The sequence below is a fragment of the Salmo salar genome, chromosome 25 (assembly GCF_965601325.2).
Source record: "Salmo salar chromosome 25, fSalSal1, whole genome shotgun sequence".
NCBI lineage: Eukaryota > Metazoa > Chordata > Actinopteri > Salmoniformes > Salmonidae > Salmo > Salmo salar.
The window spans coordinates 35676489-35702500 of record NC_138315.1 but is presented as its reverse complement, the minus strand read 5'-3'; the positions used below and the strand labels follow the sequence as shown (position 1 = coordinate 35702500).

Below are 26012 nucleotides of genomic sequence, written 5' to 3'. Positions count from 1 at the left end.
TTTACCTCTCATACATACAGTCCACTCTACCTCTCATACACACAGTCTACTCAACCTCTCACTCTGTTTCCCTGTCATACATACAGTCCACTCTACCTCTCACTCTGTTTCCCTGTCATTTATACAGTCTACTCAACCTCTCACTCTGTTTCCCTGTCATACATACAGTCCACTCTACCTCTCACTCTGTTTCCCTGTCATTTATACAGTCTACTCTACCTCTCACTCTGTTTCCCTGTCATTTATACAGTCTACTCAACCTCTCACTCTGTTTCCCTGTCATACATACAGTCCACTCTACCTCTCACTCTGTTTCCCTGTCATTTATACAGTCTACTCAACCTCTCACTCTGTTTCCCTGTCATACATACAGTCCACTCTACCTCTCACTCTGTTTCCCTGTCATTTATACAGTCTACTCTACCTCTCACTCTGTTTCCCTGTCATTTATACAATCCACTATACCTCTCACTCTGTTTCCATGATACATACAGTCCACTCAACCTCTCACTCTGTTTCCCTGTCATACATACAGTCCACTCTACCTCTCACTCTGATTTACTGTCATACATAGTCTACTCGACCTCTCACTCTTGTCATGAGTTGGCCTGTGGGTAAGGTTTATGACCCCCCCATAAATACCTTTCTCACTTCCCTCTCTCTCTGACCCTACTGAAGGACTCTCGAATAGCCTTTGTTAAACATGGAGAGTCTGGGAACATCAAACAAGTTGGGGGAAAGGAACCATATTTCAGTAATAGAACCAGTTGGAAATATGCGTTGGAACTTAATGAGAATGGATGTCAGTTCGCTTGTCATCTGAGACATTATGACTGATGACAGGATGACATAAACTGTACCTGGGAAAGTCTAAACATTCTAGTTATCAGATTCACATGGAATTGTTGTGCAATTTAAATGTTTGATATTGAAACTGTTTGTTAGGAGATTAAATGTAATTTTAGCTTCCAATTGAGAGAATTGGGTTTTCATAAGGAAAGTGCCCTGCTTAATCAGTGGCCCGCCCCTGTGAAGAGACAGGGGTTATAAACGATGAAACACACCCTTCTCCCCTCGCCACTATATAAGACAATGACACAATGTAGCCAGGGTTCCACTACGTGAGGTCTGCAGCCTCTGCGTTAAAAGGACTCACATGTCAAGTACAGAACTAAGCCAACCTCGGCGTGAGCTTTGGTGGCGAATGGTATGAACTTTGGACTTATTCACTACAGAAGTGATACTTCCTAGCCGTTGAGTTAGCAGCGGCCGCTGTAGACGTGGGCTAGGAAAGGACGGACGACAGATCCAGTCTAACACACGACAAAGATACTACAAGGTATCCAATTTTACCACCAGTGACATTCTTCCGAGGACAGGAAGATCTCTGTTGGCCAACACGGCCAGCATCTACGACCAACCTACCGAAGCGCAGCTCAGAGTAAATATTTATTGCATTTTCCTTTTCCAAATGGCCGGTAATTTAGAATGCATACGATAATGTATTTACGATGGCATAGCCAAGCTGTTTCTTTTGTTCCTCAGTCTTCCCGCTCTTTCATTCAAGCCCAACCCCCTCTCTTTGTGTAACAAGCCGCCATGTCAGCTCCGTCCACCAGGGTCGTTTTCTGTATGACATAATTTGCATTCTGTGTATATGTAATTCTGTGAGTGATTAGTTTAGGTATTTGGTAAATAAATAATTAAACCCAATTTTGTATTGCTGATTCAACTTGTTAGCCAGGGTTCGTGCAGATAACCAAGAATTTACAACTTTCATTATAAGACTGAAAATAAGATGAGGATTAATATTGACGGCTATCGATGTGAAATATTACTACGTTTTTAAGAGTTTATTAGGAAGATAACGGCTCTACAAACACTCTTCGGTGATGTCCCGACTTTCTAGTTAATTACATTTACATGATTAGCTAATCAGGTGATATTAATTACAGAGAAAGGATTTTATAGGATAGCATGTCATTTCACTTAATCCGGCATAGCCAAAGACACGATACTCTGTATCCCTGTCATACTTACAGTCTACTCTACCTCACACTCTGTTTCCCTTTAAAAACACACAGTCCACTCTATCCTCTCACTCTGTTTCCCTATCGTACATACAGTCTACTCTACCTCTCACTCTGTTTCCATCTGAAACATACAGTCCACTCTACCTCTCACTCTGTTTCCCTATCGTACATACAGTCTACTCTACCTCTCACTCTGTTTCCATCTCAAACATACAGTCCACTCTACCTCTCACTCTTTTTCCCTGTCATACATACAGTCTACTCTACCTCTCATACTGTTTCCCTGTCTTACATACAGTCCACTCTACCTCTCAATCTGTTTCCCTGTCATACATACAGTCCACTCAACCTCTCACTCTGTTTCCCTGTCATATATACAGTCTACTACCTCTCTCTCTGTTTCCCTGTCATACATACAGTCTATTCTACCTCTCTCTCTGTTTCCCTGTCATACATACAGTCTACTACCTCTCTCTCTGTTTCCCTGTCATACATACAGTCTATTCTACCTCTCTCTCTGTTTCCCTGTCATACATACAGTCTACTACCTCTCTCTCTGTTTCCCTGTCATACATAGTCTATTCTACCTCTCTCTCTGTTTCCCTGTCATACATACAGTCTACTACCTCTCTCTCTGTTTCCCTGTCATACATACAGTCTACTACCTCTCTCTCTGTTTCCCTGTCATACATACAGTCTATTCTACCTCTCTCTCTGTTTCCCTGTCATACATACAGTCTACTACCTCTCTCTCTGTTTCCCTGTCATACATAGTCTACTCTACCTCTCACTCTGTTTCCCTGTCATACATAGTCTACTACCTCTCTCTCTGTTTCCCTGTCATACATACAGTCTACTCCAGCTCTCTTTATGCTATTATATTGCAGGTTTTTCCTCTCCATCTGTATTACTGTATTCATTTTCTCTGTCTCCCTCTCTCTGCATGTCTCTCTCTGTCTTTTCTTTCTGTCTTTTTCTCGCTGCATGTCTCTCTCTCGCTGCATGTCTCTCTCTCGCTGCACGTCTCTCTCTGTCTTTCTCTCTCTGCATGTCTCTCTCTGTCTTTCTCTCTCTGCATGTCTATTTGTCTCTCAATCTACCTGTCTCTCTCTGCCTGTCTCTGTCTCTTTCTCAATCTACCTGTCTCAATCTACCTGTCTCTCTCTGCCTGTCTCTTTCTAAATCTGCCTGTCTCTCTCTGTTCATCTCTCTCTCTCTGTATCTCTCAGATGGCCACCTGCTTATCGTCCAACCGTGGATCATTCTCTCTCTGCTGGTTCACAATCTGAGCTTCATCGATCAGTTTATCTGAAGGCAGTTTTGAGAGCAGTGCCCTGTAAAAGGCTTATCCCGGATACTGAAAACCCAGCAGGAACGATGAGGAACTTCAGGAGGATTTGGTCTCTCTCTCCGTGTTTCATCAGAACAGCTGTGTGCCACTGATATCACACTTTGAGCTTTAAAAGAAAGCCTTCCTCTGTCGACAGCGAAAGTAACTTCATTGAGCTTATGTTGTGCTGTCTGAAGTTGGAATCCATCAACAGTACGTTGCTAGAGTTATTATATCATTCAGCAGGTGATGGCTGCAGGCTCTGATTTATCACACAGTCCTTACTTGTATCAACGAACACATTGCCTAAAAGTTGACATCATGCTGTGATATGCAATAACAAAAATGTACTCGCACACACTCTTTCTTTCTCTCTCTCTCTCTCTCTCTCACACCTCTTCGAATAACATTACCATGATGCTGTGTCTTAACAATGAGTTGGCACCACCTGTGTTGGTTCATTACAATGTGTTTGGAGGTGCCTGCAATTAAAAAACATTCTCAATAACAAGCTGAGCAGAACTTTGGTAAGTGACCCATCTGTCTATCGCCTCCTTTGAATTCCATGCTGACACAGTTACCAGCCCTTTCAAGCTTAACATACTTATCATTTATCGCCCTCCAGGTTCCCTTGGAGAGTTCATCAATGAGCTTGACACCTTGATAAGTTCCTTTCCTGAGGATGGCTCACCTCTCTCAGTTCTGGGTGACTTTAACCTCCCCACGTCTACCTTTGACTCATTCCTCTCTGCCTCCTTCTTTCCACTCCTCTCCTCTTTTGACCTCACCCTCTCACCTTCCCCCCCTACTCACAAGGCAGGCAATACGCTTGACCTCATCTTTACTAGATGCTGTTCTTCCACTAATCTCATTGCAACTCCCCTCCAAGTCTCCGACCACTACCTTGTATCCTTTTCCCTCTCGCTCTCATCCAACACTTCTCACTCTGCCCCTACTCGGATGGTATTGCGCCGTCCCAACCTTCACTCTCTCTCTCCCGCTACTCTCTCCTCTTCCATCCTATCATCTCTTCCCTCTGCTCAAACCTTCTCCAACCTATCTCCATATTCTGCCTCCTCAACCCTCCTCTCCTCCCTTTCTGCATCCTTTGACTCTCTATGTCCCCTATCCTCCAGGCCGGCTCGGTCCTCCCCTCCTGCTCCGTGGCTCGACGACTCATTGCGAGCTCACAGAACAGGGCTCCGGGCAGCCGAGCGGAAATGAAGGAAAACTCGCCTCCCTGCGGACCTGGCATCCTTTCACTCCCTCCTCTCTACATTTTCCTCTTCTGTCTCTGCTGCTAAAGCCACTTTCTACCACTCTAAATTCCAAGCATCTGCCTCTAACCCTAGGAAGCTCTTTGCCACCTTCTCCTCCCTCCTGAATCCTCCTCCCCCTCCCCCCTCTCTGCGGATGACTTCGTCAACCATTTTGAAAAGAAGGTCGACGACATCCGATCCTCGTTTGCTAAGTCAAATGACACCGCTGGTCCTGCTCACACTGCCCTACCCTGTGCTTTGACCTCTTTCTCCCCTCTCTCTCCAGATGAAATCTCGCGTTTTGTGATGGCCGGCCGCCCTACAACCTGCCCGCTTGACCCTATCCCCTCCTCTCTTCTCCAGACCATTTCCGGAGACCTTCTCCCTTACCTCACCTCGCTCATCAACTCATCCTTGACCGCTGGCTACGCCCCTTCCGTCTTCAAGAGAGCGAGAGTTGCACCCCTTCTGGAAAAACCTACACTCGATCCCTCAGATGTCAACAACTACAGACCAGTATCCCTTCTTTCTTTTCTCTCCAAAACTCTTGAGCGTGCCGTCCTTGGCCAGCTCTCCTGCTATCTCTCTCTCTTGATCCAAATCAGTCAGGTTTCAAGACTGGTCATTCAACTGAGACTGCTCTTCTCTGTGTCACGGAGGCTCTCCGCACTGCTAAAGCTAACTCTCTCACCTCTGCTCTCATCCTTCTAGACCTATCTGCTGCCTTTGATACTGTGAACCATCAGATCCTCCTCTCCACCCTCTCCGAGTTGGGCATCTCCGGCGCGGCCCACGCTTGGATTGCGTCCTACCTGACAGGTCGCTCCTACCAGGTGGCGTGGCGAGAATCTGTCTCCGCACCACGTGCTCTCACCACTGGTGTCCCCCAGGGCTCTGTTCTAGGCCCTCTCCTATTCTCGGTATACACCAAGTCACTTGGCTCTGTCATATCCTCACATGGTCTCTCCTATCATTGCTATGCAGACGACACACAATTAATCTTCTCCTTTCCCCCTTCTGATAACCAGGTGGCGAATCGCATCTCAGCATGTCTGGCAGACATATCAGTGTGGATGACGGATCACCACCTCAAGCTGAACCTCGGCAAGACAGAGCTGCTCTTCCTCCCGGGGAAGGACTGCCCATTCCATGATCTCGCCATAACGGTTGACAACTCCATTGTGTCCTCCTCCCAGAGTGCTAAGAACCTTGGCGTGACCCTGGACAACACCCTTTCGTTCTCCACTAACATCAAGGCGGTGACCCGATCCTGTAGGTTCATACTCTACAACATTCGCAGAGTACGACCCTGCCTCACACAGGAAGCGGCGCAGGTCCTAATCCAGGCACTTGTCATCTCCCGTCTGGATTACTGCAACTCGCTGTTGGCTGGGCTCCCTGCCTGTGCCATTAAACCCCTACAACTCATCCAGAACGCCGCAGCCCGTCTGGTGTTCAACCTTCCCAAGTTCTCTCAAGTCATCCCGCTCCTCCGCTCTCTCCACTGGCTTCCAGTATAGGGCTCGCATCCGCTACAAGACCATGATGCTTGCCTACGGAGCTGTGAGGGGAACGGCACCTCCGTACCTTCAGGCTCTGATCAGGCCCTACACCTAAACAAGGGCACTGCGTTCATTCACCTCTGGCCTGCTCGTCTCCCTACCTCTGAGGAAGCACAGTTCCCGCTCAGCCCAGTCAAAACTGTTCGCTGCTCTGGCACCCCAATGGTGGAACAAGCTCCCTCACGACGCCAGGACAGCGGAGTCAATCACCACCTTCCGGAGACACCTGAAACCCTACCTCTTTAAGGAATACCTAGGATAGGATAAAGTAATCCTTCGAACCCCCCCCCCCCCCCCCCCTTAAAAGATTTAGATGCACTATTGTAAACTGGTTGTTCCACTGGATATCATAAGGTGAATGCACCAATTTGTTAGTCACTCTGGATAAGAGCGTCTGCTAAATGACTTAAATGTAAATGTAAATGCATTCACGTGTTTGGGTTTGTGGCATGTATGTGCATCTCGCTCTGTTCCTCTCTCTCGCTCTCTCTCTTTCTGTTCCTCTCTCTCTCACTCTCTCTGTTCCTCTCTCTCTCACTCTCTCTGTTCCTCTCTCTCTTGCTCTCTCTCTGTTCCCTCTCTCTGTTCCTCTCTCTCTCTGTTCCTCTCTCTCTCTGTTCCTCTCTCTCTCTGTTCCTCTCTCTCTCTGTCTCTCTCTGGTCCTCTCTCTCTCTCTGTTCCTCTCTGGTCCTCTCTCTCTCTCTCTGTTCCTCTCTGTTCCTCTCTCTCTCTGTTCCTCTCTCTCTCTCTGTTCCTCTCTCTCTCTCTGTTCCTCTCTCTCTCTCTCTCTGTTCCTCTCTCTCTCTGTTCCTCTCTCTCTCTCTCTGTTCCTCTCTCTCTGTTCCTCTCTCTCTGTTCCTCTCTCTCTGTTCCTCTCTCTCTGTTCCTCTCTCTGTTCCTCTCTCTCTGTTCCTCTCTCTCTCTCTCTGTTCCTCTCTCTCTGTTCCTCTCTCTCTCTCTCTGTTCCTCTCTCTCTCTCTCTGTTCCTCTCTCTCTCTCTCTGTTCCTCTCTCTCTCTCTCTCTCTCTTCCTCTCTCTCTCTCTCTGTTCCTCTCTCTCTCTCTCTCTTCCTCTCTCTCTATTCCTCTCTCTCTCTAATTAAATATGTTACACGGGAAGCCAATTCGTTTCCCTGTGTGTTCGGTGGCTTTTCAGGGAACAGCCATAACTCCCTGAGCACATTTACTTTTGTCATTCTGCTGGCCGTTTGTACTAGGAGAGGAGAGGAGCAAATTCACACCTTAATTACCCCTGGGATAGAACCTGCTAGTCCCTATCACTATGGACCATCACACACGTATTCCCCTTCTCAGAGAGAGAGGAACAGAGATGTACTGTAACTAGAAAATAAAGAGAATTGTGCATTTTCACCCCTTTGGTCAGAACCTGGGCCTACAGCTTCCATCAATACAGCTCATCCCTCCAATACTGAGACGGAAAAAGAGAGAGAAATAGTAAGTCCATGTTGAGTGACTCTGTAGACTCAGCAGCACTTTGATTGGCCAGTACAGAATAATTTGTGTTGACACTGTTTTTGAAAAGGTTTTAACTGAACTGAATTGCTTGCTGGGTATGCAGGTGCTAAATGATGACTCAATAGTCCAGTTTGTTGAATGTTTTCTCAAGTTTCTCTCCCCAATACACAGTAGCCTAGCAACCTCGGCCTCATGCACCAACATTTCCAAATTAAAACAACACACACAGATATCTTACTGGTTAGATTTTTCCCATTTTAAGGCACAGCACAAATCTCTCCTTATCTTACACAGTCAGCGGGGAGCGGAGAGAATAGGAAACTGCATAAACGGAGGTAGTAGTTCTGATTGTTTAGAGGTGGGGTAAGCCAGACTAAATCCATGTGCATACGTGTTCACAGTGAAGTAAACATGACACCCACTGAGTCTGCCTTGTTAAAATCACACAAATCAACACCATCGTGTAGACATAGTAGTTTTGGTGGGTTAACTAACTGCCTTGCTCAAGGGCAGAACAGTAGATCGTTTGCCTTGTCAGCTCGGGGATTCGAACTGGCAACCTTCCAGTTACTGGCCCAATGCGCTAACCACCGGGACACCTGCCACCCTATCACCCTCCAAACACTGTAAAAACAGACACTAAATAGCAAATAGTGGAAATGGCACCCTATTTCCTACACAGTGCACTACTTTTGACCAGGACACATAGAGCTTTATATAGGGAACAGGGTGCCATTTGGAACCTAGGAGGATTCTACTTGTGACCGATAGCCTGTCTTTGGCACTGTCTCTAGCCTGTCTTTGGCACTGTCTCTAGCCTGTCTTTGGCACTGTCTCTAGCCTGTCTTTGGCACTGTCTCTAGCCTGTCTTTGGCACTGTCTCTAGCCTGTCTTTGGCACTGTCTCTAGCCTGTCTTTGGCACTGTCTCTAGCCTGTCTTTGTCACTGTCTCTAGCCTGTCTTTGTCACTGTCTCTAGCCTGTCTTTGGTACTGTCTCTAGCTTGTCTTTGTCACTGCTTGTCACGTCCACCTTATTACCACATATACTGCACAATGGGCCATAAGAATAAACATTACTCTTTAATGACACTAGCAATATGAGTGCACTGGGGCAGCAGACACTTTTTACTGGGAGACGTTTTATTAGTTTAATAAAAAATGTACCACAGTAATCATCTATCATCCAGCCTAATTTACAATGTCATAAGCATGATATGACAGGTGACAACTGTCAAGCACTTCCGTAAGAGATAATATCACTTTATGACCTGCTATAAGACTGTCATATTGTATTGTTGTGATGTACTACAGCTAGTGAGAAGGGTTTCCAGACGACCTGAGTTGCTGTCTGTGTCATAGCCGTGTTAGATGACTTGTCAGGAGTTTGATACGTCTTTGATATGATAGCTCATGCTGTTTGCAGCACCTAGTCATGCATGATGGGAGGATTTACCTTAACACAAACCAGGCTCAACTACATTTCAACTACACTGATTCACAAAATGTATTGAAATTGAATTAATTTATTTCATAATCTGATTTGAAAACAAAGGATGATTTGCAGTCAATTTGATTTTCAATTTCTCGACTGAATTGAAATGGAATCCATCCCAGCCCTGCAAAAAATAGTTTAAATCAAGTATGACTGTCTGCTTCACAATGCCAAGAGGGCTTGAAGCATGTGGGAGTCATCTGAGTCTGTTAGAGCTGAACCTCTAGTCCTCCGGTCAAGGAGGCTTGGCTTGCTATGAAATCACTCAACCCTCTGTGATTCCACCAGCATTCAGCTCTGTCTGTTTGTCTGTCTGCCTACTTCAGTCTACTGCTCTATAAATACCAGAACACACAGGGACAAAGAGAAAGTGAGAGAAACAGAGAAATTAGAGTGGTTGAGTGAGAAAGTGAGCAAGTGTTAGGGTGACTAAAGATGATGGCAGCAGCTGCGGTCTTGGATATTCCCCATCAGTGTGTGCGTGTGTGTGTGTCGGATAATGTGTATGATTCTGAGGGGCATGCTAAATATAGTGTGTGTTACATACAGGGCAGTGAAGGGCCTCCTCAGTCTTAAGACTCTCCCGTCTCCGTCTCCGTACACAGTCTCAGTTTGTACCAACTGCTGTTGTTGACAGAGCGCTGGTCAAACACACACACACACACACACACACACACACACACACACACACACACACACACACACACACACACTTCCTGACGGGCCGCCCCCAGGTGGTAAGGGTAGGTAACAACACATCCGCCACCCTGATCGTCAACACAGGGGGCCCTCAGGGGTGCGTGCTCAGTCCCCTCCTGTACTCCCTGTTCACTCATGACTGCACGGCTATGCACGACTCCAACACCATCATTAAGTTTGCCGATGACACAACAGTGGTAGGCCTGATCACCGACAACGACGAGACAGCCTATAGAGAGGAGGTCAGAGACCTGGCCTTGTGGTGCCAGAACAACAACCTCTCCCTCAACGTGATCAAGACAAAGGAGATGATTGTGAACTACAGGAAAAAGAGGACAGAGCACGCCCCCATTCTCATCGATGGGGCTGCGGTGGAGCAGGTTGAGAGCTTCAAGTTCCTTGGTGTCCACATCACCAACAAACTAACATGGTCCAAGCTAGAGGTTGACCGATTATGATTTTTCAACACCAATACCGATTATTGGAGGACCAAAAAAAGCCGATACCAATGAATCATCCAATTGATATATATATATATATATAGATATATATATACACACACATACATACATACATACACACACACACACACACACACACACACACACACATAGCTGGGAATATTGAAGAACTGGGAATATTGAACCACCAGCTTTCATATGTTCTCATGTTCTGAGCAAGGAACTTAAATGTTAGCTTTTTTACATGGCACATATTGCAATTTTACTTTCTTCTCCAACACTGTGTTTTTGCATTATTTAAACCAAATTGAACATGTTTCATTATTTATTTGAGACTAAATAGATTATATTATATTGTATTATATTAAATAAAAATTGTCATTATAATAAATAAATAAATATATATTTATTTATTTATAATAATGACAATTTTAAGTTAATAGATTATATTATATTGTATTGGGGGATATTGTTTATGTGTAGTTTATGTGTAGTTGCTTTTTAGTTGCTTTTTAGTCACGGTTCGTTTATTCCTTATTTGTTTTGTATTTTTCTAAAGTTTCACTTTCTAATAAATGATGTGGAACGCTACTCACGCTGCGCTTTGGTCCGATCATTTTAACGAGCGTGACACTGCCACACAGTTTCCTCATGGATTGCAATGTAATCGGCCGATTACTGATTGTTATGAAAACTTGAAATCAGCCCTAATTGATCAGTCATGCCAATTAATCGGTCGACCTCTAGTCCAAGCACACCAATACAGTCGTGAAGAGGGCACGACAAAACCTATTCCCCCTCAGGAGACTGAAAAGATTTGGCATGGGTCCTCAGATCCTCAAAAAGGTTCTATATCTGCTCCATCAAGAGCATCCTGACCGGTTGCATCACTGCCTGGTATGGCAACTGCTTGGCCTCCGTCCGCAAGGCACTACAGAGGGTAGTGCGTATGGCCCATTACATCACTGGGGCTAAGCTGCCTGCCATCCAGGACCTCTACACCAGCCGGTGTCAGGAAGGCCCTAAATATTGTCAAAGACTCCAGCCACCCCAGTCATAGACTGTTTTCCCTGCTACCGCACCACAAGCGGTAGCGGAGCGCCAAGTCTATGTCCAAGAGGCTTCTAAACAGCTTTTATCCCCAAGCCATAAGACTCCTGAACATCTAAGCAAATGGCTACCCAGACTATTTGCCCCCCCCCCCCCCCCCCTTTAAGACACTGCTACTCTCTGTTATCATCTATGCATAGTCACCTTAATAACTCTACCTACATGTACATATTACCTCAACTAACTGATTCCTCCACACATTGATTCTGTGCCGGTACCCCCCTGTACATAGTCTCACTATTGTTATTTTACTGCTGCTCTATAATTACTTGTTACTTTTATTTATTCTAATCCGTATTTTTTTTAACTGCATTGTTGGTTAGGGGCTCGTAAGTAAGCATTTCACTGTAAGGTCTACAACTGTTGTATTCGGCACATGTGACTAATACAATTTGATTTGATGGACCAGTTGCATAAAGGCTGGTGTCCACGCTGAGTAGATATAGCCTAAAATCAACTAACGATCTGATTCCCAATAATTATTTCTAACCAACATCCCCATCTCCCCTCATTCCCTCTCCCCTAATCTATACTGGTTGGTGCGGTGTAAAATTCACTTCCACTCCTGTTTGACAAGAAACCCCCATCATAAGTCACTCTGGATAAGACCGTCTGCTAAATGACGTAAATGTAAAATGTAAATGTCCTCATAATACTTGGTTTGTAAGGATAATGGTTTTGTATCACAACCTTATACCCATGTCAAAATCATTTCTCTGATTACATTCCTCAGACATCTGACAGCAACCCAGAGTTGATTTTCATTACGGCCCAGCATGTCAATATCATTCACTGATAGAGGGATGGATGGAGGAGCTGGTTGGGAGTTTCTCTAGCTATCAAATGTCCCTACACAGTGGAATATCTGTCCATTACTGATCTGAGAGACGGTCACACACACACACACACACACACACACACGCACACCCACGCACACACACACACACACACACACACACACCCCTTGCTTTAAACAACAGATCAAAATGAGCGTGGGAAAGAGCCACCTTGTTAGAAGTGGACAGATACAGCTAGAACATTGAGTTTTCCAGATTGCACTTTATCAATGCTGACCTTGTGGAGCAGGCATAAAGCTTCAGTCTCCTGACTGCACTGCTTCATTTATGGTAAATATTGCAGTAGTAATGTCTGTCAACAATTTGTTTAAGGATGGGTGGTAGTCATGGTTTTAAAGGGGGATAGGGGTGTATTTCCAGGAGTGACGATTTCTGAATGAGTGTGATGTTCTCCAGCATTGGGTTTCGTTGTGACTAGATTGGATACATGAATGCGCTGTTGCTTTCTCTGCTGCAAAATTAATTAGCTACATCACTGCACACATACACATATACATGCACACACACACACACACACACACACACACACACACACACAACTACACACACTGTATGAAAACACACTAGACTAGAGCTATTGTAATTCATTTGGGGAGAAGTCTAGGCATCTGCACTCGGGTTGACTGGTTGACCTACAATTCTTAGAAAGATAAGGGACATTGATTACTGTAGCAATCAGAACATTATGTTACAGCCCTTTTAAATGTTATTAATTGCAACCAATTCAATATTCTATTATATATCATTCGATATATTAAATACAATTATGGAATAGCATCATGGAAACATTTGCAATTCGCATGTAATAGTGATTAACTTTTTCGCAAAATTGTTTTGTTTTGTCTCAGGCTCAGATTGACTTCGATATTTGGAATGGGCCTATTGATAAACGAAATATCAAGGAATCCGTGGTTTGAGCGCCTATTGCTGGTGAACTGGATTTTGTGTCAGATTGACGAAAATGCAATGGTTTTTCAAATCAAACTGTAGGCCTATTGGTCGCGTAAATAGTTTAGCAGATGTTATAGGGGGTGCTGCGAAATGCTTGTGTTACCAGCTCCTAAAAATGCAGTAAACATGTCATACAAGTACACAAATAATAATAAACAACTAGAAACAAGAAAATCACGAATGTCAGGACGAATCCAGTTAACAAACCAAAACACTGGTTTTGTGTATCGTTTTTTTCCGTATTTGGTCCCTTCCTTTAGGTTTCTGAATAAACATAAATATAGGTGGCCCGGCTCCTCACCTTTCTGTTTGACGTGTTGCGGTTTGAGCACCACGGACTCGTTTCCACAGGTGGTGATGTTTGTGAGTCCCAGACTGACGTTCATTGTTCCGTTTGACGCAGCGCCTTGCGCTCCCACACACTCCAAGAACGTAGAGGTCTCGTTCAGGGTTCGTAAATCCATTTTCAGGGTTAAAGAAAAATGTCAAAAGTGCACATTATATTCGTGCTATGTGCGAGCATCTGCTTTGGTCAAATGACTGCGTCCATAGAAATCCCCCAAAATATTTTTAAGTAGCCTAATTCTTTCCCAAAAATTATCCAACCAAATGATTGCTTACTTTGTCTGTAGATGTTCCAAAGTATATTTCCTACTTAACTTCAAGGATGCCCAATAAATGGGTTTCCAGTTGACAGTTTTCACCCCGGAGTTGAAAGGATCTCTGCTTTGCTGTAGGTTCGGGGATCCCACCTTGCCGCTGCGCCTCGCTGGTGACTGTGGCTCGGACTGCAACCGTGAGGTTATGGGGGACAGCTGAGTGCGTGGGAAGGTGGGGAGAGTAGTTTGGGGGTGGGGGTGCTGCGATTTGGATGCAGTGGTGGATACAGAATTAAAACAATTGACGGCAGTGAAGATGTCTGTATTTTGTCGCTAATACAGGGCTAGTAAAGCACTACTTGTGTGAGATTTAAAAAAAATAACTACATGTATTTGAGTGTTTACCAGCATTTGTAACTTGAGTCTGATAATTATCTGTACAAAACAGTTAATCTGATAATACGTGTGGAATATAAAAATACTTGCTTGATAGAGTATATGTTTTCCAGTTTTTTTAAATACTTTCAAATGCAACTTATTTCTATGTGAAAGCTATAATGGTCTATTCAATCCTTTTCCATAGACAATCTTATCCAGAGCAACATATTGTAGTGAGTGCATACATTTTCATACTTTTTCCGTACTGGTCCCCCATGGGAATTAAACCCACAACCCTAGCATTGCAAGTGCCATACTCTACCAACTAATCCAGATCATCACATCATATCATCACAAAACACTTTGTCTCAATGTACTCAATTACTGTATTGTGCATTGTTTTTCTTTATGGTGATGAAAAGTCTACCCGTACAAACTTAGATGACCAGCAAATGTACAATACAGTAATGTACATTTGTGGTTTGTAAGGATGGTAAATTAATACTGCACAAAAAGTGGTTGTTTTCCATGTTATTGGATCAAGAACAACATCTAATTTGATGTGGATGTTTTGTGTCTTTGACCATAACTTTGCACCTTCTGATGTAAATGTTTTAGGACAGGGTTTTGTTCTTTCTGGATTCCATTAGAATGACAATCCCAGAGAAAGGTACAGGGCAACAGGTCTTACAATTACAACTATTGAATCCTGCAAGATACTGTTCTTAATTATACAACTAACTTTTTTGCCAAAGCAGAGTTTTTGCATGTGCTACAGATGTCGATATTGGTCTTCTAACACAAGTAAAGGCCCAGTGCACTACTAAAAAACTCCCCAGAAAGAAACCTAGAGAGGAACCAGGCTCTGAGGGGTGGCCAGTCCTCTTCTGGCTGTGCCGGGTGGATATTATAACAGTATATGGTCAAGATGTTCAAATGTTCATAAATGACCAGCAGGGTCAAATAATAATAATCACAGTGGTTGTAGAGGGTGCAACATGTCAGCACCTCAGAAGTAAATGTCAGTTGGCTTTTCATAGCCGATCATTCAGAGTTAGAGACAGCAGGTGCGGTAGAGAGAGAGAGAGTCGAAAACAGCAGGTCAGGGACAAGGTAGCATGTCCGGTGAACAGGTCAGGGTTCCATAGCTGCAGGCAGAACAGTTGAAACTGGAGCAGCAGCACGACTAGGTGGACTGGGGACAGCAAGGAGTCATCAGGCCAGGTTGTCCTGAGGCATGGTCCTAGGGCTCAGTTCCTCTGAGAGAAGAGAGAAAAGAGAGGAAGAGTTAGAGGGAGCATACTAAAATTCACACAGGACACCGGATAAGACAGGAGAGATACTCCAGATATAACAGACTGATCCTAGCTCCCCGACACAAACTATTGCAGCATAAATACTAGAAGCTGAGACAAGAGGGATTGGGAGACACTGTGGACCCGTCCGGCGATACCCCCGGACAGGGTCAACCAGGCAAGATATAACTCCACCCACTTTGCCAAAGCACAGCCCCCACACCACTAGAGGGATATCTTCAACCACCAACTTACTACCCTGAGACAAGGCCGAGTTTAGCCCACAAAGATCTCCCCCACGGCACAGACCCGAGGGGGGCACCAACCCGGACAGGAAGATCACGTCAGTGACTCAACCCACTCAGGTGACGCACCCCTCCTAGGTACGGCATGGAAGAGCACCAGTAAGCCAGTGACTCAGCCCCCGTAATAGGGTTAGAGGCAGAGAATCCCAGTGCAGAGAGGGGAACCTGCCAGGCAGAGACAGCAGGGCGGTTCGTCGCTCCAGTGCCTTTCCGTTCACCTTCACACGCCTAGGCCAGACTACACTCAATCATAGGACCTACTGAAGAGATGAGTCTTCAATAAAGACTTAAAGGTCGAGACCGAGTCTGCATTTCTCATATGGATAGGCAGACCATTCCATAAAAATTGAGCTTTAATATAGAAGAACCCTGCCTCCAGCTGTTTGCTTAGAAATTCTAGGGACAATAAGGAGGCCTGCGTCTTGTGACCGTAGCGTACGTGTAGGTATGCACGGCAGGACCTAATCCGAATGATGGGTAGGAGCAAGCCCATGTAATGCTTTTTAGGTTAGCAGTAAAACTATGAAATCAGCCCGAGCCTTAACAGGAAGCCAGTGTAAAGAGGCTAGCATTGGAGTAATATGATAAACCTTTTTGGTTCTGGTCAAGATTCTAGCAACCGTGTTTAGCACCCCCCTCTCTAACTCTCACCTAACCCAGGTTTTGTCATAAATTCCTGGCAGAGACTCTCGCCACAGGCGTATCTGTTTTTATGTACCGTGCGTGTCGGTAATATAATGCTAGCAAAGAGTATGACGAATGGGTTAATGTGAGACGTCACTACTAAACCCCCTTTCCATGTTGTATGGAATCCTTTGTGCTGTGGGAACAGTAGAAGAATAGCTAGCTGGCACGAGATGCTACAGCTAACAAAGGAATAGCAGCCATTTTGTTTTCCTGTGTCACTGCCTAACACTTCCGTCTTGGGCGACGGAAGAGTTCCGCCATTGTACTTCCGTTCGAGTTCAGCTTTGTGCGATCAGTGACCCCTGGTGGTGAAGAATCGCCAGTACATTTCTTAAACAATAATTAGTTAGGTGACAGCCAAATGTGGATCACATTTAACAAGTGGTTACTTATGATATCCAGTCAATCGCAATTGATTGGATATCGATGTCTCATTCAATTGAACTAATAAGTAAAATTGCCAGATTGACCTTTTCAGGTGGATCTTTTAAATAATATCCAAATTGATTGGTTTTCTACAACTTTTATAATATTAACCTAGATGAACGAACTTCTCAGGTTAATTAAAGTTTAATTCCCAAATAGTCTATATAGGTTTGATTTATCATTAATTTTGATTAAGTCAGCAAAATTTGCTTTTGCAAAGCTTATTCAGGACTACCCAGTACTGAATGAAGTCCCGACTCCAGCAGGTATCCCATGTGGCTGCGGCCAAAGGGATAAGTGAACCTAGTGGTGTACCATAACATTTGCTCAACTGGTTACACTTGTTAATGATAATCCAGACAATCTCAGTTGATTGGATATCATCGTATCAATCAATTTAATAAGTTAAATTGTCAAACATACCTTTCAGGTTCTTCCAATTAAATTAGACATTTTAAACTTAACAATATTAACTTAAATTACTTAACTTCTCAGGTTAATTAGTTTAAATTCCCAGATAGCCTATCCAGTTATGATTAATTATTATCATTGACTAATCAATTCAATTTTGTTTTGAAAATGTATTCACATCCAACTCCCACATTACTAGCCCAGTATGTTTTATTTCTTTATTTATTAAAATTATTATATATTTTTTTATTGGTATGTAACAGTTATGAAAGTTTGTCAATTTTGTTTTGTATTTAAATGCCACTTTAAATGACACTGCAACAAAATGTCCCCATGGGGACAATAAAGTCAGTAAAGTAAAGTACTGATGGTTCATTAACGCCTATAAATAGATTAAAAATGTTGCAGCTTCCAACGTATTCCAAAACCAAATGTTTGGAAAAGTAGGAAAATAAACATATTTTAAATGTTTTTCTCTCCTCTCAAATGTTCTGCAAGCTATCAAGCTAATTAGTGAAACCTCACCCGTAAAAGGACTGATCTCTGACCTCAGAAGTGATACCAACCCTAACTATGCCATTAGTGGAAAAAAAGTAGAAATCACGACAAACGCCCTCCAAATTCAACCATCGGACTCAGGCCTTGTAAAGGTTCTCTCCAGTTTAGCCCTGATGTCTTGCCATCCAAGTTTGGCATCGGTCCAAAACTGCAGTGCACAGCTGAAGCACAAGCAGGACATGGTAGACATAAAGCAGTTTACTAGGGATGGAGAAAAAGTGTGACACCAATCAGGCCCTCGAAGACTGGAGTTACCCACCCCTGACACAAAGGGACAAGTGGAGAGAACCGGGAAACTGATGACAAACGCAGAAAAGGGAAAAAGTCTCCTCTTGGCCTTTCTGCCCCAATTTCCCCACAGGACGAAGCCATCCCTCTCCGCCTGCTTAGCGCTGAACACCTTGACAAAGTCGTCAAGAATTTCCCCACCTTTGACCCCTTTCCAGGTCAACCAAACGATACTGAGACATTCCTAGCTGACATAAAGGTATTGGATGGCTACCCGAACTTTACGGGTTCTGACAGGGTATACCTGTTGAAGAGAACGTCTAATAGACATGTGACGAGGTTCATTTGTCTACAACAGCAACACATGCTTAACGACTACGCTAAACTTGCCACAACTTTGAAATTAGAATTCAGTGGTTCTGCGACTCGCAAACACAATAGTTCACTGGCTAACACTGTCAAACAAGCTCAGAATGAACACCCATAAGCTTACCCACTGAAACAGGAATGAAAGAGCTGTTACCATTCTCCAGTTAGAGGGTGCATTATCAGGTATTGGAGCGTTGAGAGATGACGCACAACAAAAGTTTCTACCATGAAACCACGATTCCAATAACCACTGCAATCAAATAATTCAACGTTAGGTAATCGATTTGAAAATAGCATGTCATCTCATTTAACCATAGTAAAGACACGACATGTCTGAAACACAGGCTTCCAGGGAGGGCAATTGTGGGGCTTCACCATGTTTCATCGAAATGTACAGCTCTGTATTGTCCGCATAGTAATGAAAGTTAACATTATGTTTCCGAATGACATCACCAAGAGTTAAAATATATAGTGAAAACAATAGTGGTCCTAAAACGGAACCTTGAGAAACACTGAAATGTACAGTTGATTTGTCAGAGGACAAACCATCCACAGCGACAAACTGATATCTTTCCAACAGATAAGATCTAAACCAGGCCAGAACTTGTCTGTGTTGACCCATTTGGGTTTCCAATCTCTCCAAAAGAACGTGGTTATTGATGGTATCAAAAGCAGCACAGAGATCTAGGAGCACGAGGACAGATGCAGAGCCTTGGTCTGACGCCATTAAAAGGTAATTTACCACCTTCATGAGTGCAGTCTCAGTGCTATGATGTGGTCTAAAACCAGACTGTAGCTTTTTGTATATATTGTTTGTCCTCAGGAAGGCAGTGAGTTGCTGGGCAACAGCTTTTTCAAAAAATGTTGAGCGGAATGGGAGATTCGTTAAAGGCCAATAGTTTTTAATATTTTTTGGTTAAAGGTTTGGCTTTTTCAGGGAAGGCTTTATTACTGCCACTTTTAGTGAGTTTGGTATGCATCCGGTGGATAGGGAAGCATTTAATATGTTCAACATAGGCGGTCCAAGCACAGGAAGCAGCTCTTTCAGTAGTTTAGTTGAAATAGGGTCCAGTATGCAGCTTGAAGGTTTAGAGGCCATGACAATTTTCATCAATGTGTCATAATATATTGTATAAAAAAACTTGTCTCCGGTGATCCTAGGTCCTGGCAGTGTTGTGCAGACTCAGGACAACTGAGCTTTGGAGAAATACGCAGATTTAAAGAGGAGTCCATAATTTGCTTTCTAATGATCATGATCTTTTCATGAAAGAAGTTCATGAATTTATCACTGCTGAAGTGAAAGCCATCCTCTCTTGCGGAATGCTGCTTTTTAGTTAGCTTTGCGACAGTATCAAAAATACATTTTGGATTGTTCTTATTCCCCTCAATTAAGTTGAAGAATAGGATGATCGAGCAGCAGTGAGGGCTCTTCGATATTGCACGGTACTGTCTTTCCAAGCTAATCAGAAGAATTCCAGTTTGGTGCAGCGCACATTTCCGTTCCAATTTTCTGGAAGCTTGCTTCAGGACTCGGGTATTTTCTGTATACCAGAGAGCTAGTTTCTTATGACAAATGTTTTTTGTTTTCAGGGGTGCGACTGCATCTAGGGTACTACGCAAGGTTAAATTTAGTTCCTCAGTTAGGTAGTTATACCGATTTTTTTGTACTCTGATGTCCTTGGGTAGGTGGAGGGAGTCTGGAAGGGCATCTAGGAATATTTGGGTTGTCCGAGAATTTATAGCATGGCTTTTGATGATCCTTGGTTGCGGTCTAAGCAGATTATTTGTTGTGATTGCAAACGTAATAAAATGGTGGTCCAATAGTCCAGGATTATAAGGAAAAACATTAAGATCCACAATATTTATTCCACGGGACAAAACTAGGTCCAGAGTATGACTGTGGCAGTGAGTAGGTCGAGAGACATGTTGAACAAAACCCACTGAGTCGATGATGGCTCTGAAAGCCTTTTGGAGTGGATCTGTGGACTTTTCCATGTGAATATTAAAGTCACCAAAAAATTTCAATATTATCTACCATGACTACAAGGTCCAATATGAATTCAGGGAACTCAGTGAGGAACGCTGTATACGGCCCAGGAGGTCTGTAAACAGTAGCTATAAAAAGTGATTTGAGTAGGCTGCATAGATTTCATGACTCGAAGCTCAAAAGACGAAAATGCAGTCATTTGTTGTTTTGTTATTTCAAATTTGCTATCGTAAATGTTAGCAACACCTTCACCTTTGTGGGATACACGGGGGATATGGTCACTAATGTAACCGGGGGTGAGGCCTCATTTAACACAGTCAATTCATCAGGCTTAAGCCATGTTTCAGTCAGACCAATCAGTTCATTGACTATAACTGCCTTGGAAGTGAGGGATCTAACATTAAGTAGCCCTATTTTGAGATGTGAGATATCACAATCTCTTTTAATAATGACAGGACTGGAGGAGGTCTTTATTCCAGTGAGATTGCTAGAGCGAACACCGCCATGTTTAGTTTTGCCCAACCTAGGTCGAGGCACAGACACGGTCTCAATGGGGATAGCTGAGCTGACTACACTGACTGTGCTAGTGGCACACTCCACTAAGCTGGCAGGCTGGCTAACAGCCTGCTCTGCACCCTATCTCATTGTGGAGCTAGAGGAGTTAGAGCCCTGTCTATGTTCATAGATAAGATGAGAGCACTCCTCCAGCTAGGATGGAGTCCGTCACTCCTCAGCAGGCCAGGCTTGGTCCTGTTTGTGGGTGAGTCCCAGAAAGAGGGACAAATATCTACAAATGTGATCTTTTGGGAGGGGCAGAAAACAGTTTAACCAGTGATTGAGTTGTGAGACTCTGCTGTAGAGCTCATCACTCCCCCTAACTGGGAGGGGGCCAGAGACAATTACTCGATGCCGACATCGTTCTAGCTGATTTACACGCTGAAGCTATGTTGAGCTTGGTGACATCTGACTGTTTCATCCTAACATTGTTGGTGCCGACGTGGATAACAATATCCCTATACTCTCTACACTCTCCAGTTTTAGTCTTAGCCAGCACCATCTTCAGATTAGCCTTAACGTCGGTAGCCCTGCCCCCTGGATGATTCTTTTTCAGTCTAATACTGCGGGTAATGGAGTCGCCAATGACTAGGGTTTTTAATTTGTCAGAGCTAATGGTGGGAGGCTTTGGCGTCTCAGACCCCGTAACGGGTGGAGGAGAGACCAGAGAAGGCTACAGCATTTCCTTCCAGAAGCCATGAGAAAATTCTCCGTCTGCGGGGACTGTGCGAGGGGATTTATACTACTGTCTGTACTTATTGGTGGCACAGACACTGTTTCATCCTTTCCTACACTTAAATGACCCTTGCCTAACGATTGCGTCTGAAGCTGGGCTTGCAGCACGGCTATGCTCATCATAAGGCGATCCTTCTCCTGTATATTATGAGTACAGTGACTGCTATTAGAAGGCATCATGTTAATGTTACTACTTAGCTTCGGCTGGTGGACGTCCTGTAGAACCATGTCCAGATAAAGCGTCCGTGGTGAAAAAGTTGAATGAAAAAAGTTGAGCGAGGGAAAAAATAAAAATATAAAACGATAATTAAAAAGCAAAAACTGTAAAGTTGGCAGGTAGCAAAGTACCGTTAGCAACAAACAGGAGTGGAAATCCCGGGGGGGACGGGGGGGACACGACCCCCCCATCCTGGGACAAATACGATTTGTCCCCCCCAATATATCACTGAAACATAACTATGTAACTTAAATAATATTAATAATACGCAATGAAAGCAATTGTGCTGATTATAGACACTTAATAGCGCGTTTTTAAGTTTCAAAAGATTGCGACCCCCCCACCCTTTGCCTCACAATGGTTTGATCCACTGCCAGTTCCTTAGTTGGCAAGGTAACAGAGGGGTCGTGTCTACTGTCTGAAAGGCACTCAATGCACGTAACTGACTTGAGGTTCATCCAGTCAATCGCGCACACACACTAGCTGAATATGCAGAGCTAGCGCGCAAATATTAACTATTAAGCTAGCTAGTACCTATTCCATTTATGTGGCGTCGTCAAAGATGGAATCTTTGCTATCGTCAATTTATTCCAAGATCAGCATGCAGATGATGTAAGTTAGTGCTTCAAAGTCCCTGTGATAAGGTTAGCGATAAACTGAAGTCCAAACTGAACAGAACTACACTTTCTTCTACCATTGTCTTAAATATATTTAATGGTCTCGTTGCAAAAGCTAAATTGTCGCAACTTTTATTTATTTATTTTATTTCACCTTTATTTAACCCGGGTAGCAAAGATTATAGCAAACACCACTGAAATGGAATTGGTGCTCGCTAGCTTTGCAAATTCAGCTATTGTTGGAAGCCAGCCAATATGAAACAAACTATTAAAATTACAAAAGGTTGCAGCATATGTTGTGTAAATGGTGAACTCATACAGCTGTCAACTCTTGTCATTTTAATCCGTTTCACATTTGCTAGCTACCTTTTAGATCGAAGCCCAAATAGAATGATTGAAGATGATAGAAGCCCATCTCCTACTGTAAATAACCTACACACTGTGTGTGTGTGTAGCCAGCCAGCCAGCCAGCCAGGTAGAAAAATGACAGAAAAATAAAAGACGGACATCAGAGTATTTTTCAATACACCAAAACGCATAGTAAGAACCCTAGTAGCCTAATATCTCAAAGACTAGTTGATAAAATGTTCATAAGAAAGAAATGAAATTCTAATGGAAATGTTTCACAATGATGTCATTAGGCAGAGCAGGCAACAGATGGCACACACAGCAGAGTTGGGGACAGATATGCAGGGACAGACTGGCAGAGACAGGGAGTCTCAGGTAAGTTTGTTGAGTCTTTGTTTGGCAACATTATGAAAGGTTCTCAATTTTTTTGACTTGTAAAATAGGAACATAATTGGAAAATGCCATGGATACCCCTACTCTCAACTTAAACTGGTGACTGAACTAAGATTTGTTAAAGGCAATGGTATTGCTGTTGTGATTAGTTGTGTAGTTTTGGGTACCGGTAGTTAGGAGTACGGCAAACACCTTATTTCTTTAGTTCCTCAATATACATTTACCATATTACAATGTAGGCTATGTGTTACAGCACTACTTTTGGTGTCCCCCTCAGGAATTGCTCTTGAGAAAATGTCATGTAATTGTCCCCTCCAAAGTTGATATCAGATTTTCTACCCTGGCAACAAACTGCATAGCAGCATGTAATCAAGTCCACAAGTTGTGGCCGTGAATGACCTGACTGAAAATCAACAATTGTTTTTTATTAATATTTTTTTTTTATTCAGATTTTTCAGTGGGCGCTGCAGCACCTCTAGGGGATTGGTAGTCGAGTCTGTTTGCAGCCGCATTTGGGGGTGGAGGACAACTGTCCTCTGACTCAGGTAGAAAGTTATGAATGACAAGTTGAACAGAGCGCTCCAGTGGCTCCCTCAAGTGGTGAATAAAGAAAACACATTGATTTTACAAGCTCAGATTTCAAAATGAGTAAGCAGTCTACAGGGCTCAATATTGCAGGGCCTCGGTTATTACAATCGACTTCTACTTTATGACTTCAAGAGATCTATATATTGATACTGTAATTTAATCATCTCCCAATGTAGATATGAAACTTGACATAGACTTATTTCATGTGTGAAATGCAGCCTATCCATGTCTCACAATGCACAGTTTAGCCTATCACACAGTGTGTTTCCCATCAAGGAAGTGGCCTACACAGATGTTTATGTATTCCACAGATTAGAATGACAAAACAAACTATTGTCATATAGGCTAAGACACATTATTCCATCAACTCACTTCCAATGGAACAAGCTATTTATTTTCCGCATGGCTTCCCTGCACTGTTTCCCTTAAAAGCAGGCAGAGACGAATGGGCCGCTGAATTGGCGGTAACACCTGCTGAATTATAATCAAAGGACCTGTTCTACAGTAGCAGATTGCTGCCTGCTGAGGCGTGTTATTGCTCTGCAGAGAAGGGACTCATCCAAAGGGCCTGTGGTGGGGTTATATGAATGCAAACTGCTCTCCCTCAGAGAGAACGATGACTGTATATTACTTCTCCAGACCGCAGAACCCAATCTATCCACAGCTTTAATTACCCCAGTTCAATATGCAGCCAGCCAGTCAATCTGCAAGTGCAATTACCCACATAAACAACCCAATGAGAATGCCAATCAAAGGAGAGAGAGAGAGTGAGAGAGAGAGAAAGAGAGAGGGAGATGACTGCTACCTATTGGGAGGAGTGTAATTCATCACGGTCTCTCTCTCTGAGAGAAGTGTTATTCATCATGGTCTCTCTCTCTGGGAGGAGTGTTATTCATCATGGTCTCTCTCTGGGAGGAGTGTTATTCATCATGGTCTCTCTGTCTGTGAGGAGTGTTATTCATCATGGTGTCCCTCTCTGGGAGGAGTGTTATTCATCATGGTCCCTCTCTGGGAGGAGTGTTATTCATCATGGTGTCTCTCTGGGAGGAGTGTTATTCATCATGGTGTCTCTCTGGGAGGAGTGTTATTCATCATGGTGTCTCTCTGGGAGGAGTGTTATTCATCATGGTGTCTCTCTGGGAGGAGTGTTATTCATCATGGTCTCTCTCTGGGAGGAGTGTTATTCATCATGGTGTCTCTCTGGGAGGAGTGTTATTCATCATGGTCTCTCTCTCTGGGAGGAGTGTTATTCATCATGGTGTCTCTCTGGGAGGAGTGTTATTCATCATGGTGTCTCTCTGGGAGGAGTGTTATTCATCATGGTGTCTCTCTGGGAGGAGTGTTATTCATCATGGTCTCTCTCTGGGAGGAGTGTTATTCATCATGGTCTCTCTCTGGGAGGAGTGTTATTCATCATGGTGTCTCTCTGGGAGGAGTGTTATTCATCATGGTGTCCCTCTCTGGGAGGAGTGTTATTCATCATGGTCTCTCTCTGGGAGGAGTGTTATTCATCATGGTCTCTCTCTGGGAGGAGTGTTATTCATCATGGTCTCTCTCTCTGGGAGGAGTGTTATTCATCATGGTCTCTCTCTCTCTGGGAGGAGTGTTATTCATCATGGTGTCTCTCTGGGAGGAGTGTTATTCATCATGGTGTCTCTCTGGGAGGAGTGTTATTCATCATGGTGTCTCTCTGGGAGGAGTGTTATTCATCATGGTCTCTCTCTCTGGGAGGAGTGTTATTCATCATGGTGTCTCTCTGGGAGGAGTGTTATTCATCATGGTGTCTCTCTGGGAGGAGTGTTATTCATCATGGTGTCTCTCTGGGAGGAGTGTTATTCATCATGGTCTCTCTCTGGGAGGAGTGTTATTCATCATGGTCTCTCTCTGGGAGGAGTGTTATTCATCATGGTGTCTCTCTGGGAGGAGTGTTATTCATCATGGTGTCCCTCTCTGGGAGGAGTGTTATTCATCATGGTCTCTCTCTGGGAGGAGTGTTATTCATCATGGTCTCTCTCTGGGAGGAGTGTTATTCATCATGGTCTCTCTCTCTGGGAGGAGTGTTATTCATCATGGTCTCTCTCTCTCT

At 43.8% G+C, this 26012-nt stretch overlaps 1 protein-coding gene across 1 annotated transcript in view; it reads right to left on the bottom strand.

The window, feature by feature from the left end:
• LOC106586655 (cholecystokinin receptor) overlaps positions 1 to 14047 on the bottom strand; it is a 32793-nt gene extending 18746 nt beyond the window's left edge. Inside the window, exon 1 of the mRNA XM_014174169.3 lies at positions 13532 to 14047. Coding sequence (XP_014029644.1) covers positions 13532 to 13694 — 163 coding nt within the window. The 5' untranslated portion in view covers positions 13695 to 14047. The remainder of the gene's footprint in view (positions 1 to 13531) is intronic.
• Positions 14048 to 26012: the final 11965 nt, after the last annotated feature.